The 16,913-nt window shown below is 36.8% G+C and overlaps 1 protein-coding gene across 2 annotated transcripts in view; it reads right to left on the bottom strand.

The window, feature by feature from the left end:
- Positions 1–16,913, bottom strand: part of TOX (thymocyte selection associated high mobility group box) — a 106,161-nt gene that overhangs the window by 13,672 nt on the left and 75,576 nt on the right. For both annotated transcript variants that reach the window (XM_031552866.1, XM_031552867.1), the window contains exon 5: positions 10,889–10,969. In XM_031552866.1, the coding sequence (XP_031408726.1) occupies positions 10,889–10,969 (81 nt within the window). The remainder of the gene's footprint in view (positions 1–10,888; positions 10,970–16,913) is intronic.

Genomic DNA, 16,913 nt, shown 5'->3' on the forward strand with positions numbered 1-16,913 from the left:
TTTTTTGGTATTAGTCCTAAAATACTAAGCTAACGTTCATGATGATATGAAAAGCACTTTTTCCCCCTCTCTTCCCACTTAAATTTGTAAGACGATCTTGTAAGTGTGGGGACAGAACCTGGCAGGTTTGCCAAAATTTCAGAGCTTCCAAAAGTTAGCTAACCAGATGTGTAGTCAGGACCCTCCCATTCATTGTGCTGGGCTCTTTACATATTACAGGAGATGTGTGCTATGTTTTTTCTTGATAAACTTGTTTTACTGAGTGCATCACTCCCACGTGAAAACACTCTGCCTTTCCACAGTGTAGATGGAGGACTCTGCCTGCTCTGAGCAGGGGCAACTTCTCTTACAGTTCCTAAGGTCAGCTTGGTTAAATAGTTCCTCCCGGTGAGGAGGTATCACAAAGCCTTAGCAGCACACTTTGTGACACACTGATATGTACTATATGCACCTACGTTTCACTTGTGACTACAAAGTTGCTGCCATACACCTCCTTAACAAAGACACAGTGAACCAATTTAATTATTGGGCAATACCGAGTTCACACATAAGTGATGAAATACATGACCCATACTGATAAAATTACAGAGGAACTGGATACTTAGTAGTGCATAATAGTTGAAATCCCAGATTATGTTAAGAGGAGTTGTACGGTCTCGGGCCAGAGATAAATAATACTTGCTTTACCTCTGAGAAGAGTATCTGCAAAGTGATGAGAAGGGCAGTTCCAGTTGGGTCAAGTTGTCAGTTAGCTTTCTGTGTATTTCACTATCTTCTGATCCAGAGGGAAGCACAACACTTGAGTTTCAGACCAAGTATTTTGCTGTTACTCAGGCTGCTTTAAATCATATGTGATCTGATGCCGAATTGTCCAATGTTAGTCTAAAGCACATCAATATTATCAGTAACCGGGAATCTTGATAAATGAACCCATTATAGCTATTTTTCAGCATAGTACACTTTCAGCTTTTTCTAAGGCTGGGTTAGAAACCCCAGGTTTTGTAAGTCCAGCTGAAGCTAATGGTATAAGCGCTGTCAAAAATTTTGATTTTGTTGTATTGCTTTACCATCAAATATATCAAGAGGAATTTATGATGCATAAGCCACACTACTATTTCAGGCAAAATTACTGCTTTTATAGGTTTGAATAGGCATTGCATCTGTCCAGTACAGCATCATACAGTCTTAGACAATGGCAGCACTTTTATTACGAGCAAAGATAGGAAGTAAGAAAGAGGAAATGTAATAAGCCAGTATGGGCTTTATGGGCTTCAAATACAAAATCATGCTCCCTAACTTTGCAGGCTGGCATTCAGTCCATTTGATCTTGCCTTATCCAAGAGGAAGAGCTGGGAAATCATTTTTAAAAGCCTTCTTTGGGCAACCTGCTTAAAGACAGCACAGACAATTTGCTTATTTAATTAGGTTGCTAGATACACTTATTTATAGATACATGTAGTTACTAATCAATACACATGGCCATCAAAGAAGGAAGTCTAATATTTCCTACTTCTGACAATGTCTTCTACCGGACACAATGAAAAACTCTTTTATCACTACCATCAGAATTATTTTTTGTAGACCCACCACTAGAGGGTGACAGAATATTATATTTAGTTAATAGTAGGAAGAGGTACACATACATTAATGACTATACTTCAGGACCGCAGACTAACTTCTCTTGACAGTTCTTTACACTCTTTGAGCAGCTTCCACATGCTCTCTGCTTTAGAGCTTTGCTCTAAATCTTTCCAGTTCTTTATATGCTATGTGTAAGGTTTCTTATGGTTCTGCTTCTCCATCTCACATCATTTAATACTGTTGTCTAAATTTAAAAAAATAAAAAAATCAAAACTGAAGGCAAGGTAGGTAGGCCAAGGCTATTGAACACTATAGAAAAAGTATGACTGCTTTGTAGGCACTACAGAAAAATTTCTTTTTTACACAACAATCTATTGTTTTACTGAAATCCAAAGAAAAAGATGGAAGAACATTTTGAAAGTCCATCAGAAAGGGAATCAAAGTGAAGAGAAACAGGAAAAGGAAGGAAATAAAAGAAACAGTGCTGTATATTTCATGGTAATTAATTTAATTATATTAATTAAAAATACTGGCAATTTTGTGGAAAGCCTTGGTGAGTGATCTTCAGCATATAAAACAATTCTACTTGCATCATATTTTCAAAGAAATGTGAGATGATACAGATGAATTATATTAGTCACAGACAGTATTGAGTGTTGACTATATTACAAAAAGTGAAAATTACATCCTTCCTTCCAATCCTAGGGCAAAACAAACTTTTCCATCCACTTTCTACTCTTCTATTGTGTGTCAAAATTCCATGTTCATATCTACCAAAAGTAAGAGTTGAATTTGGTTAAGGGGTTAAATATTGCTCATTCAGTTGTGCTGTTCTTTCCTAAATAGAGCTATGATGAGACTCATGGTCCTTCTAATCATAGACTGAATTAAGGAACAGGGGAGAAGTTACTTCCTTAAAAGCAAAACTACACTGAGTGCCTCACCCCCAAATTGCCAGCCCATTCCTGCAACTGAGAAATAACCATTGACACAGGCATCATGTTCAGCCTGACGTATCAAAGAAACAGCATCAACCTTGTGATGCTAGCCTGGAAACTCCATAGTTTCCTTTGGGACATTATTTTACTTCCACTTTGAAAAGTCTATGGTTGTACTTTAAATCATCAGCTGTATTTCTGGGAAGCAAAACAGTAGTTGAGACAGACAGATAGGCTTTGATTTCCTAATTTGTGGCTACCTTTTGGCTACCATTGGCTCTTCTATTCCCACTTTTGTTGGAACATAGACAACCTCCATGTGATTGAAAGTAAAGTTAGGACATATTTTAAGACAGCAGTATTTTCTTTGGAGGCCTTTTCCTTGGAGTACTTAAAATAATGGAAAATCTATTAAACGTAATGGAATATGGATCAGAGCCCAACATGGTTTTAGTGTTTGGATCCTCATATCATCTTCTATGAAAGCCACGAAGTACCTGGCTAACAGAGACTAATACCCAGTTGATGAGTACTGCTTCCTAACAACATTTATTCAGAAGTACATCTAGAAACTATGAGTGGCTACACATATGTTAGTTTGCCTTTTCAATATGTTAATGCAGTCATTGATAGGAAAGTTGCTAGGAAATAGAACCATATATAAGTACACATACACATATATGAACATCATAAGTTAAGTATACATATTCAGCATTCTTACCCTACTCTAACAAGTAATACCATAAAATATGGGAGTTAAAGAAATACTTTTGCAATAATTTCCTTCCAATAAGCAGTGCTAAACTGATATTGCTGAGATACAAAATCAAGAAGTCAGTACTATCACAAATAAAAAACACTGAAAAATGTTATTTTTTTCTTATTCAGCTGGTTTCATAGAAACAGCTAAAGAATCAAATTATCAAAGCTGGAGAAATATGACTTCAGCATACAAAACATGTTCGCATACAAAACATAAAAAAAAAACTTCTTTATTAACATCAGCAATTAAGCTCCCTTCTATATTAAAATATGCATAAGATTGCAGAGCTGGTGCACACTCAGTAAACATTCCTGATACTACAAATGTCTATGGTGTCCTTTAAACATATGCTGAAAGACCTCTTCAAGGGCAAAGACATGAGCCTTACGGTCAATATGGCTAGTACAAACTTTCTACCAATGTTAGTAGCTTTCTTTGTTGGCAAACATAACTTATTCCAACCTCAGAAGATTTTTTTACATAGTCAAAATGGTGTAACATGGCTTTATTTTAAATGAGAAACAGGTGCTCTGGCTTTGGCATCCCCTCTACACAGGCAATGAACATGTACCATATGAGTGTTGCAAATGTTGGAAAAGATTTAACTCGATTCAGGTTTTAAATGAGTACATGTTATGAACCAATGTTGCTGAGATACTATCCCTGTACATGAGACTGCCGTGAGCACATCTAGTGACTGGTGTCCATTCTTAAGCCATGGAGAGAAATTCAACAATTTTTGGACTCTGTGACCAGAATGAAGGTTACCATTCTGATATAAGCAGTGATTACAACAGCTGTTACCAGCAAGGTCCAGGCTTTGTAAGTTGTGATCACTTAGATAGGCCTGACTCAGCTTTAAATGAGTTATCTTCTGTACCATGACACTAAAGGGGTAGATGGAAGGAAATTGGCTGAATATTTATGCAGCTTCTACAAAGCTTACCTAAGCTAACTTTGCATCTGTTGTCTTTGCTGTCTCTTTGGTGGAAGGAACATCTTGAATTGTTTATTCTCAGCTTTTCTGTGTTCACACAATCCTGTCTGTTTGTAATGTTTTTGGCATTTTAGGTCACCTCCAATCCTAAGCCTGTCCTTGAGAAGAATCCTTTCTTTTAACCTACATGAGCTCAGCCATTTGATTAATACCACTGTGAAGCTGTTTACGAAGGAATGACTTCTCTCTGGTACTGCTCTCTCCTTCCTGCTTAGCTCTCTCACTACTTCAGAGATCCCTTTCACTTAACTCTATTCACTCCGGCAGAGAATTCATATGCATATTTATAATACAGCTGCTTCCCCACTTAAGTCACAAGAGGCTCTTAGAAAATGATGTTTCATATTTTGTTAATTCCAGTCACCTACTGCAATAATACTGGTGACTCTGGAGAGTTCAGAAGATTTTGACACATTCCTGATGTTTCAGAACAAAAGAGTAAGCCATGAGTTGTCATCTATAATTAGCTGAGTTGGCTCAGAAGAACATCTTCAAAACTAAATATATATTTTGTCATCATCTGCAGGGGATTGTCATGGATTCATTCAGGGTATGTAAGTAAAAATGGATGTTTTATGAATGTAACCTGGATACACGTGATAAAGGATATGCAACTTTAATTTGATACAAATGTTTTAATTCCCAAAATGGAAGCACTAGGCTAATAGTGAAACTTAGTTTTATTAATTCACTTTAACAACAAACACCATTGCTCCACAGATCAACACATGGTTTCTGAAAGACTCAAGAAATTTTTGCCATTTGGGGCTGAAATGATGCAAAAGCATTGCTGGGCTTTTGCAATGCTGATTGTAAAGCTTTGCATGATTTACTCTCGAATACAATTCATGGCATTATCTTAAATATACTTTGTTCTTCTTTTCCAGCTGTGGTAGATAGTTGCTTTCTTTCCTAGACAAGAAGTTGATTTGATTTGTGCTATTATCAGATTAGATAATTTTTTGTATCAATAAATACGTTCACATCATATATTCTAATACATCACATACATGCACGTACATGATTTTATTTGTGATTCTTTGAAAATATCTGCTTATGTCATAATAACTCCAGAAACGGAGACTGAAGTATCACAGAAACATGAAGCTTCTCCCATAACAGCCTTGCATCATAGCATTCCCAGCTAGTTTGTCCATGTTTAATGGACAAAAGAAAAAGCTGTAGATGCATGTCATTGTTCTGATTTTTTTTCTGTTTTGTTTTAATGGAAGCATTGCCAGTTACCTTGCAGCACTTTAATACCTACAAGCAAAATAAAACAAAGCCCATTCATCAAACACAGCCATGTATTTTCTTTATTCTTTCCATGTTGCTTTCACTGAGAGCAACCTAAACTGTTTTCCAAAATTCCAGAACACCTGTATATACTGGGGCTAGATAAAATACAGGCAACTGCTGTCTCAGAAAGCAGAAAGAAGGTGCCTTCACCAGCAACAGAACGGTTGCTGCTCTTCTTATACAATAGCCAGCTGATTAAAGCTCTGACCAGCAGACACAACAGGTCACTCCTCTATTCTCTCAAGAGATACTCAGTACTGTATTTCCAAAACAAATGTCCTAAACCCTGGCAGCTGCTTCTTTCAAGGAGGAGAGAGCTGGATATTGTGCTTCCCTACATTTGAAGCTTGTCCTCTATGCAAAAAAGAATTTGAGACTAATTGGGCCACAGAAAGTAAATAATGGAGGGAGCACAGCTATACATTCACATTTAATTAGGAGTGGGGTGAAGCACAGTCTGGGAGAGCTGACATATTGCCCAGGGTCTGATCCAGCCTCGTCCTGAAAGTCTCCAGTGATAGGGCATCCACCACATCTCTGGGCAACCTGTGCCAGTGCCTCACCACCCTTACTTGAAAACACTTTTTCCTTGTATCTAACCTAAATCTAACATAAACCTATCTTCTTTAAGCTTGAAACCATTTCCCCTTGTTCTATCACCCTGCAAAAGAGTCTGTATCTTTCTTTCCTCTAGTTCCCCTTTAGATACTGCAAAGTTGCTATCAGCTCACCTCGCAGCCTTCTCTTCCTCAGGCTGAACAGCCCCACCTCTCTCAGCCTGTTCTTATAAGAGAGGTGTTCCATCCCTTGGATCATTCTTGTGGCCCTTCTCTGTATGCACTCCAACAGGCCTTTGTCTCTCCCGTACGAAAGACTCCACATCTGGATGCAGATTTTACTTTATACAACTAGTTCGATCTTCTCCATATGTACTCACTGCAGTCCCAAAAGGTCTTTAAGACCTTCTTAGGCTATTCAATCACAGAATTATAGAATTAAAGATCAATTGAAGGGATCTCAAAAGATCATAGGGTCCAAGCTTTCAAGGAAAGAGGGAGCCCAGATGAGATTATCTAGCACTCTGAGCAGCCGCAGCTTGAAAACCTCCCATGACAGGGAATCTACCACATGCCTGGAGAGACTGTTGCAGTGATTGATTATTCTAAACACTACACATGTAACACTGACATTCTGGGTGCCTGGAAAATCTCTGCTTACAAATTGCCGTGCTAAAGACATTATGCCAATGCCAGTCTTATTAGATACTACCTTTATTTTTTTAATGAAAAGTAATTGCAAAGTGGTGAGCTAGGAAAGCTAAGTGTGCCATATACTTTAAGGAGAAATATTACACATCCAAAGGATTTGCGCTGTCCACAAAACTGAAAAATGTCATTGTGTTTGTTGCAATGTCATGTGAGAATACTGCTGTGACACTTTCTAAATACACTTGAGTATTTGGAATTTGAATTTTATTCTCCCTGCTGTTAAAATGTGTCTGCATTAAACTGTGACACTGTACAGTAAAGAATTAAAAAATTCATTTAGCCAGGGAGAACTAAACAGGGAAAAGGAATCATATTTGTATTATTTAAATCATTAAACTCCTGCTACTATAGTCAACATATGTACTATGCATATTAAATACATTTTATGCCTATATTTTTAATAAATGTACATAGATGTATGCATATAATATAGAAACATGTTTAACATATACTTGTATATATTTGTATTAAATATATATACTTGAAAGATGCAGCAAAAACTCTAATGTCAGCCAGAAAAAAGGCTGGTTTAGCCAGAAAAAGTGCTTGTTTTATGAAAAAGTAAAATTGCAATTCACAGCATTTTATGTAATGCTGTACAAATTACCAGATACCAGAGATTGCATTTCTGGACCTGAATAGTACTAAAAGTTGCAACTAAGGGCAAATATAAAGACACTCGTTTACAATGCAAAGGCTTAGTCAGTACTATACGCAATATGGCAATCTGCATAGCAGAAGATACAATGCTTTGTAATGTAATTTTAACTTTACATATCAATTCCTCCTCACATGAACAATCTCAACTACAGACTCATTAATTAAAGTCTTTATAAAACAGGAGAAAAATACAGGAAATACACTGATTAATTACATGTGGATTAATGCTTAGCTGACATATTTACACAATTCTATGGTTTTTTTTTTACTGGGTGATAGCTCTATTTTATAAAGACATCACAAAAGTATTTCAAAATGTATTAGAGATGGGCTGGCACTCCTACTTTGAAGTTGTTGGAGACACTTCCATTCTTTTCAGTTATCAAAGAACATCAAAGAACACAGCCAATATCCCACTTTCACCTTAGGGCCCAGGACAGAAAACAATGTCACTGAATTTTATTACTGAATTTCATTATTTTGCTATCACTCTGAGGCTCAGAAATCTCCTGGCAAAAGGTTTACCGCATTGTAGGTTTACCCTACAAATTCATAGTCTGAATGTTGTAGCAGCTCAGATGGCTAATAGGGATGCACTGAATTCAACTTCAGCATGGCTTATGCCCAGTCTTTTGCTTTTCAGGAAAAAATGATCTTGCAAATAAATGCAGAAAAACACATACACATATACAAATCCTATACTCACTGGTTCTTTAAAAACTGGCAGTAATTCATGAAAAAAAAGTTGCAGAATAGAGCTAAAAAAATAGCAAATTGGTAGGGCTACTGCTTTGGGCAAAATGAAGCACGCACTGAGCCAGAGACAGGAAACTTGAAGTAGAGACAGGAGAAGTCAACAGTCCCTGCCGCTCCCCATGGGCAGAGCACTCTGTGAGGGAGGACGAAGAAAGTTTCATAGTTGGGTAACTCCCATCATCTGCATATCAAACAGATGTACTGTGAAACATCATTTAATATCTCATAGTTGCCAGCCAGCTGACTCTGAAGTTACTGGAACTCTGAACACAGAAGGTGTCATATTGCTTGCATACCATGACAAATAAAGTTTCAGATGTCCCAGGCAGGACACTAACAATGACTCAAAATTTGATTTCACAGTGCTTTAGCTGTGTTTGAGAATGTGGACAATATAAACTTCAAGCTCCAGAATATTACTGAGATGAATATATTTTTTTTAATACTAAAATGCTGCTGGACCGAGAGGAACAAAAAATCCTATAAAGAAGCAAGGATAAGCAATATGCAGTAAACACAACATGGGGGCTCCCAGAGTGAACACCTTCATGTAAAAACATTTAGATGTTGTACTCAGGGACATGGTTTCTTGGGAAATACTGATGATAGGTGGCAGCTGGACTGAATGATCTTGGAGGTCTTTTCCAACCTTTGTGATTTTATGATTCTATGACTCTATGTAAGTGTATGAAGTGTGACCCAAAGAGTGAGGTACAGCACATAAAACAAACTATGTGAGCAAATCATTAATATTATATTAGAGCATTTTTGGAGAAGGTGTATTACTTCTGGTGTGTCTTAACTTTTGAGATTGAGGTCTTGTAATATTAATAACATTCTCTAAGTATAGCTTTTATGGATGATAATGTAACACATAAAAAAGAGCAGATGGACTCCAAACAATCTTAATAATATATTATATCTATTTCTTCATGATTATATGCATATTTTAAAAACTAAAACTCTTCTGGTACTGTATAAATATTTAATAATGATAATTTAGAATATACTGATATAATATTACATCTGAGTATTTTACATCCATATTCCAAAATGGAGTTGCTTTAGTTACATGGCAGATCTGCTGGATTCATTGAGCGTGTTCATGAGAGAAAGTAATTAGTACTCAGCTTCATTAAGTTTACATTTTGATACTTTCCACACTAGAGGAAAACATTACATTATGGGCAGAATTTAAATAATTGCTTAAAAGTTAAGAAAATGCTTCAGTGCTTTTCTGGCTAACAACAAATTTAAACATATGCACAAATGGCTTCACGCATTGAACAGATCAGCAATCTTTAAATTTTTTCCCTAAAAACAAACCTCAGAAAATGCCATAATTTTTTTCCACCCAAATAATAGAAAACAAAAATCTAAGTTTTTCTATATTTACATTTAAGATGTTTAAGGTATGTCTTAAAAAAAATGAATGGGATACCAGCCTTATTTAAATTCAGCACAAACCCTTAGCAAATACTAAGATAATGTAGAAATACACACAAAAGCTCTTTGCATGGATAATTCAATTTCACTGAAAATGTGCAAAAATTCAGGTAATATACAGAGAAGCAGAATGCGGCAATAACCTCTCCAAACATTTAAAACTAAGAAAAAGCTCTACTCATGTCGTGTATACTAGTCCTTCATAATGTCATTTGTAAGTCTAAAATCAAGTTTAATTATGAAGGAACAAAGTATATCCAGATTTGTTTTCAATCTAACTGCAACACTTCTGAAGTTGTTCTTTTACATTGCCACACTGCAAAAAAAGTTTATTACAAGTTATAATCAGCCTTTTATAAAATAATGGGCACCAAGAATGTTTGAGTGTATATATATATACAGTAGTAGTAGGGTAGTGAGGCCCTGGCACAGGCTGAACAGAGAAGCTGTGGGTGCCACGTCTCTGGAGGAGTTCAAGGCCATGTTACACGGGGCAGCTCAGCTGGTAGGAGGCAGCCGTTTCCATGGCAGGGGGTTGGGATTAGATGATCTTTAAGGTCTCTTTCAACCCAAGCCATTCTGTGACTCTGTAACATAAAAAGGTGCTGCTAACGCGTGCTGGGGATATGCACGTGTTCCACTGCAAGAGCCCTATGGTGGCCTATGCTCTGCTCATGTAAATCTTGTTGCGGGATATAAAACACACAGTCTCATATGAAAAGGTGCTATGTGAGCTGAGCTTGACTTTTTGGGTATTGTGATTAGAAAGGAAAAAAAAATTCTTAAAGAAAAACAAACAAAAAAAAGGCATTTTGTGTATGATGTAGTTTTTCCCTCATAGGTAGAATGATGACTGCCTGCATGGCACATTTGTGTTTTATTTGGCATGCCAAATAAGACAATGGCATGGTCTTTTTACTGGGATTTCCTTTGACTGCAATGATACTCCCAGCCTGGAGGAGTGCTGTCAATACAATCAGAAGGGAAAGAATATCTGTTCATGGAAAGATTACTGAATTTATTGAACATTAGCACAGAGAATAGATGTCCTAATTTTAAGGTGATAACAAACAAGGCTATTTGCACTAAGTACCACAGTGCTCTCAGCACAATAAAAATGCTGAAAATGCTTTGCAATATGTCGCTATATACATGTATACATTTATATATTGTGTGTTACCTTGGATACAAGACTTGCTCTGTAGGCAGCTAACTGCTTCAGATATTCCTTTTTGGCAGCTTCAGTTTTCTTTTTGTATACCTAAAAACAAAGAGCGTCACATTGGTAAATTAATCTGGTTTTGTTTTTATACATCACAGGTGTGTCTCATGCATCTTCATAAAGTCTTTCTAAGTAAACATCCTTTTCTCCTCATGTATTTTAAAGAGTGAAATAATAAACACCAAATATTTTAATGAAAATACTGTTTCAAGTGTGAAACACCCTTTAACTACTCAGCAGTACTGAAAAAACACTATCATTCGTACCATCTCAGGTTTAATTCTTCGAAGTTAAGTGCACAGCATGCTTGTAAATAGGACACTTAGGGACAGTGTGGGCCTCTCCACTGGCTTCTACTTGTGATACCAGTTAAAGTTCTCTGGGGAAGAAAAGAATGCTCTCAAGGACACATGAGATAAATGAAGTAGGAAATGATGGCACCACAGAGATCAACCAAGCAGCTTTCTCTCTTCCCTGGAAAAACTGGTGCAGGCAGTCAAAGAAGCTTCATGGAACTGCTAAGGATAACAAATGCGAGTCATTATCCCAGTCTTGATCCCATATCATTCTAATTAACTTCTCAGGAGCACAGATCTATTTCTGCACATTTCTCTCAACTCACCAAATTATTTTAAATGTGGCATGCACATAATCTCATAATAAATTAAAAAGCCTTGAGAGTCACTTCAATTTTGCCCAAATTTCAAGATCAAAGATTATCTGCAGGGCATGGCAGGACCTCCTCGCATTGCAGTAATATGATGTTATAGAAGTGTACACAGGGTTGAAAGTTCTCAAGAGGAGAATGAGTTTCTGACCTGGGCAGCTCAGCTAATGACTTGCTGTTAGCAATGACAGTGGCAAGTTCAGGAACAGGCCAGAATTTCTCTTGGCAAATACTATCATGTTCTTTTTTTTGTTTGTTTGTTTGTTTTCCTGAAAGGATAGATTTTGGACCTACCCTTGTAATTAAGCAGGATTAATTCCTAGCCTTCCATTTTGTAGAGAAAAGCTTAAAAAATACACAAATTTAAATTTTTTTCATAGAACATGCTGGCCAAAAATGTTTTTTGTTTCACCAATGTTCTGCTTGCAGGAACAATTCTCAGATATGGTCTGGTAAAACTGCCTAAAAGGATTAAAGATTATTCTTCCCAGGGAAGCAAAAGATCTCAATGGAAACATTGAAGTCTTAGGCTTCTAAAACTGTAAACATAGAGAGGAAAAGAAATTGGTTTTAGCTGTGCAACTGTATCTGTGCCCTCTTGTAATTTCTCCAGATTAAGATAAATATATAGTGTTGGCTGAACTCCTATTGTTTTGTACAAAAAAATAGCAGCAATTTGCTTTTTAACTTGTAATCACTTGTGATTATTAAGGAAATGTACAGTTTGCTTTGTAAATGAATAAAAAATTAGTCAACAATCTGCTCTTGCTGCTACAATGAATTTAGCTTGACCTACAGAACAAAGACTAAGTTTGACTGCTTTTTATATTGCAATCCCTCTGCATCGCTCTGATAGCCAGTTTAAAAAACACAGCTGAACAAAGAACTTTACACAGAATAATGATCTTCAAAAGATCATGTATCTACTACTTCCACATTGAGTTTTATTTTGTATTACATAAATATAAAAAATATACGCTCCCGCTGTGCACTTACAGTCACAGCATACTGAAAGAGTCCCCTGGGACCTGACTTTTCCCTCAAATAATCATATTGTTTGAGGTTAACTCAGTAATACGAAGCTAACAACAATTCTGCAGTGCTCCAACTAAAACATCAGTACTTCATACGAAGTATTGCCCTCTTTTCTTGAGTCCTCTGGTGAGGCAGTAATAATCAAATGAACACTATGTTTTCCTTTGCAATGTTGACATTAATTATGCCAAATAAGGTCTTTATGGTAAAAATGTTCTTGCTGGATGGCATGACCCTAGCTTGCTTTCTTGGCTTGCGTTGTCCAGAATAGTGCTTGCAGGTTTACTTGCCTGTAGGGCAATATCTTAATGTTGCTGTTCTTTTCAAGATGGCCATTGTTTAGGCAAAATATGAATGGGTTGATGATCTTCACATTAGTTTTGGAAATTCTCATTATTTCTGGCTTATTATAAAAATTAGTACATTTTGCCTGTCTTGGGAGTTGTTCATTTTCATGAATAACCAGGCAGCCAGTATTCTTCTTTGCATATAAATGCAAATAAATATGGCCCTTGCAACGGGTATCAATACACTGAGTTGTGTTAGACTGGACTTGTATTAGGTGCTAATAAAAGCAGAGCAAGCAGGGAGTGTCCTTAGCATTTGTACCTAATACAGGTAGAAGCAAGTCAGCTGCCCTTCCCAACCTCTATATTTTCCTTTTTTCTTTTTTTTTTTTTTTCCCTACAGCTGCAAGAATTTTCAGCCCTCTAGCTTAAATGGTTTTGTGTTGTAGTAACATTAACAGAGTTCCGTCCTTATGGTGCTTTGGGGGAGGAAAAGGGCTTGTATCATCATTCAAGTGTGCTCTAGAAAATGGATGAACCTCTATTGTATTTTGTACTTAAGACAGCGCCAAATTCTGAAACACGTAATTTCTAAAAATACATCTACCATTTTTCCTGTATCAAGAATCCTATTTCTGTTCTTTTCTTTATCTATAGAGGCTAATGGTAATATTTAATACTATTTTTGACATCTCAGAAATCTCTCATATGAGAACATTTTCTTTTCCTCCCTCAAGCAAATAACAATTGTTAAATAAGTAACTTGACAGAGCATATATGTACAGAATTAAGTAATTCCTAGCTTGCTTTAATTCAATTAACATTATAATTGAATGCTGACTGATTGTCATTCAGGCAGTAAAGGCCCATTCTGTTTCAGCTGCAGATTTTTTTTTCTTACACAGTATTTTATTTTTTCCATTGTCCAAGTTGTGGAAATTGAATGTTGGCAGAAAAAACATCATTTCTGTATATGCAGGGTGGGTCGCCTTTATTTATTCCAATTCTCTTCAGCTTGTTAGAGCAACCCCAAACCACCAAAATTACATTAATTTGTCCACAAATAGAAGCTGTTGGCATTCTTTTCCTACTGTGCTTCACAAATGCAAATTCACACAACATAATACATGGGTTCTTAATTTACTATCTAATTACACTTCCCAAGTACACTAAGGTGGCCTCAAGTTCCCTTACACCATTAAGCAAAACATGCAGGAATACAGAAAAAGGCATTTTCCATAAGAAATATGAAACTCCACCTTGTGTATATAAGCACAGAAGATAGCATTTGAACAATGCCATTGGAGAAAATTAATGCCCTGGATCTCCAGTGGTAAAATAACAGCCTTGTAACAGTTCCCAGACCTCTGCACTGGCATCTTTTAGGTCCAGTTCCTTAGGCTGATCATACACATGCTGTAGCTATACTGAGGGTTGAACTCTATTGATAGCAATAAACATCCTTAATCTGGCTGCCCCAGTGTTTCCCTTGGAGATGTGTCGTGGATTATATGGTTAGCCACAACGGCAGATTTACCAAATCAAAACCACAGTAGAATATCTGCACTTCTATTTTATGATGCCAACTTCTGGTTATGTTTTCCTTTATATGTTTTAGTTGTTGCATAATTCTTGTCTTCCTAGATCACAAATTCCTTCAGGCAGGCTTTGTGTCTCCTGCGCTATTCTGTGTGTTGGATGATATGAAACTCATTGCTGATATATATAATGGAAATATACCTGCACTGCCATGAGCCAAATTTTTATTCTGGTTAGCCATCTTTTCCCAATGAACTTCCTCACTACTTGCTTCTGGAGGACTATCAACATATAACAACAAACACTACAGCAGGAGCCCTACATTGTCCAGTGTGGCTTTACACCCTTCTTCCTTCAGGGGAACAGAACATGAATATCTGCAAAAACGCCCTTGGCTTTTAATATCAGGTTCGAATGGAAGAAGGAACAACTTACTACAGTCCTCTCTGATATCAGAGAGTCAGAGTTAGTGAATGGAACTGACTGATGCTCTTAGAAGATGACTTACATAGTTTGTGTATGAAAAAGCTTTGTGCCTCCTAGCTGACAAAGCAAATTACAAAGAACCATACTATTTCCTTGACTCTGCCTAAATAGCTAGAAAGGATGAAAAAGAAGGGGAAATTTTCAGTTTATCTTGTGGGTATCTCCTTAGAGCTCTGGCTTCCAAGCAAATTATATTTGTCTTTTTAAAAAGATGTAAAAATGCCTACATTTGTTTTGATGGAAGTGTTCCATAAATCTAAAAAAATAGTATATGCAAAAACAAATAAAAAAGTAACATGACTGATTTCGACTTTTTGGTCTCTGCAATGTTATTACCCATGGGAGTGTCATTTTCACAGGCTACAGTTACAGGAATGGTATCTGAGAAAATATGGTAAGTTGCAATCCAGAATTAAATTCCACATTCAGATTGTCGTTCCTAGCCCTACACACCTAGGCTCACAGAGAAAACTTGTATTTTTTCCAAGTGGGAGACATATCTCTAGTTTTAATCTTTTGATTTTGAAGCAAAGGCACTTGGAACTGCACACATTCTTCTAAAATATGGAGAGAGATATTCCCACAGCAGTCAGAAAAAAATCCTCAGAATTGCTTAATGGATACTGAAATACGTTACCATTTGATTTTTAATCTAGGTACACACAGTAACAAAAAGAGGCCCAGAGCTAGCTTTATGGCTCAGCAGTCTCTTAGACTGCAGATCATGAAAATGACACTGATGACATATTAGAGGCTTAGGGGAAATAATTCAGTCTTTCTGGCATGCAGGTTAAAGATCACAGGCCAAAGTCAACTTTCGCACAAACACTGAAACTCTATGGAGCTCACTGGATTTTGCAGCCATTTATGTCAGGACTAAATGTGACCTTTCAGTCTTGATGCTTGCAACTTACAGGAGAGTGTTTATTTCATCAGAAGCACGTGAGATAAAAGTTGGACACAAAACAAACGACACTAAACACACAATTTATTTGGTGATTATTTGCACCTGCTGCTATTCTTTTTTATAAATGGGTCTGAGCCCAAACGGAGCATAATAATTGGGCCTAAGTCCAGTTGTGTACACAGACAATTCAAAGCTATGTTCCCATCAAGCTCAAATATATGCATAAAGGGTGGGTAAGAAGGATGTAAAAATTAAGGCTATTATTTAGGAACATTGCGGCAGCAATACTTGGAATCCAGGATCCTTTGGGCTCAGCTCTTTTCAAATACAACAAGAAGGTGAAGTGCAGCTACAGCCAATGTTCACAAATCCAAGGCCATGTGTTGTGTCTGTTGTAAGTAGCAAAGGGGGGATAGAAATCCACCCCCATGGCAGTGGGGGCTTAATGGTTTAATGTTCCCCACTGCTTCCGGGCTCCTGGGAGGCTGGGGATGACCAACCTGCTAGAAGGACTGAGCACGAATACAGGCTGATTTACTCTAAACAGAGTAAGATACACCAGCTGTTTTAGTGAACTTCTTTTGTGTGTGGAGGTTTCACAACCCGAATGCACAGAGCAGTTTCAGGATAGATGTTTCAATACAGAAATCTGTTGAAAAAAAAAACAACAGTGGAGCTTCCAAACAAGCCAAAGGTGCAACAAAGTTAAGAGCAACTTTGACAGCACAAGTAGTTGGGAGGGAAGGCATAAGGCTAGTTTTTGTTATGCCTATTCCTGAATCCTTTTTGTTTGTAATTCACTTTGGGAGTATGCACACAAAGATGTGCCTTTGCTTCCTATTCTCATTTAGGAAAATAAAACTAAGGTAAATTTAAATGTTGTGTGGTTGTTTATCTGCCAAACTGAAGGTACATTCTCATCCTTTTACAAGTGTCTCAGTTATTCCTTGGAGATTACTTCATTAGCATAGACATTATAATAATTTTTACAAAAAGGTTATTATTATGGGTGGAACAAGAAGCAGATAAACAAACATCTGCATGAGTATATGAGCATAAATA

This window comes from Meleagris gallopavo, chromosome 3, assembly GCF_000146605.3.
Source record: "Meleagris gallopavo isolate NT-WF06-2002-E0010 breed Aviagen turkey brand Nicholas breeding stock chromosome 3, Turkey_5.1, whole genome shotgun sequence".
NCBI lineage: Eukaryota > Metazoa > Chordata > Aves > Galliformes > Phasianidae > Meleagris > Meleagris gallopavo.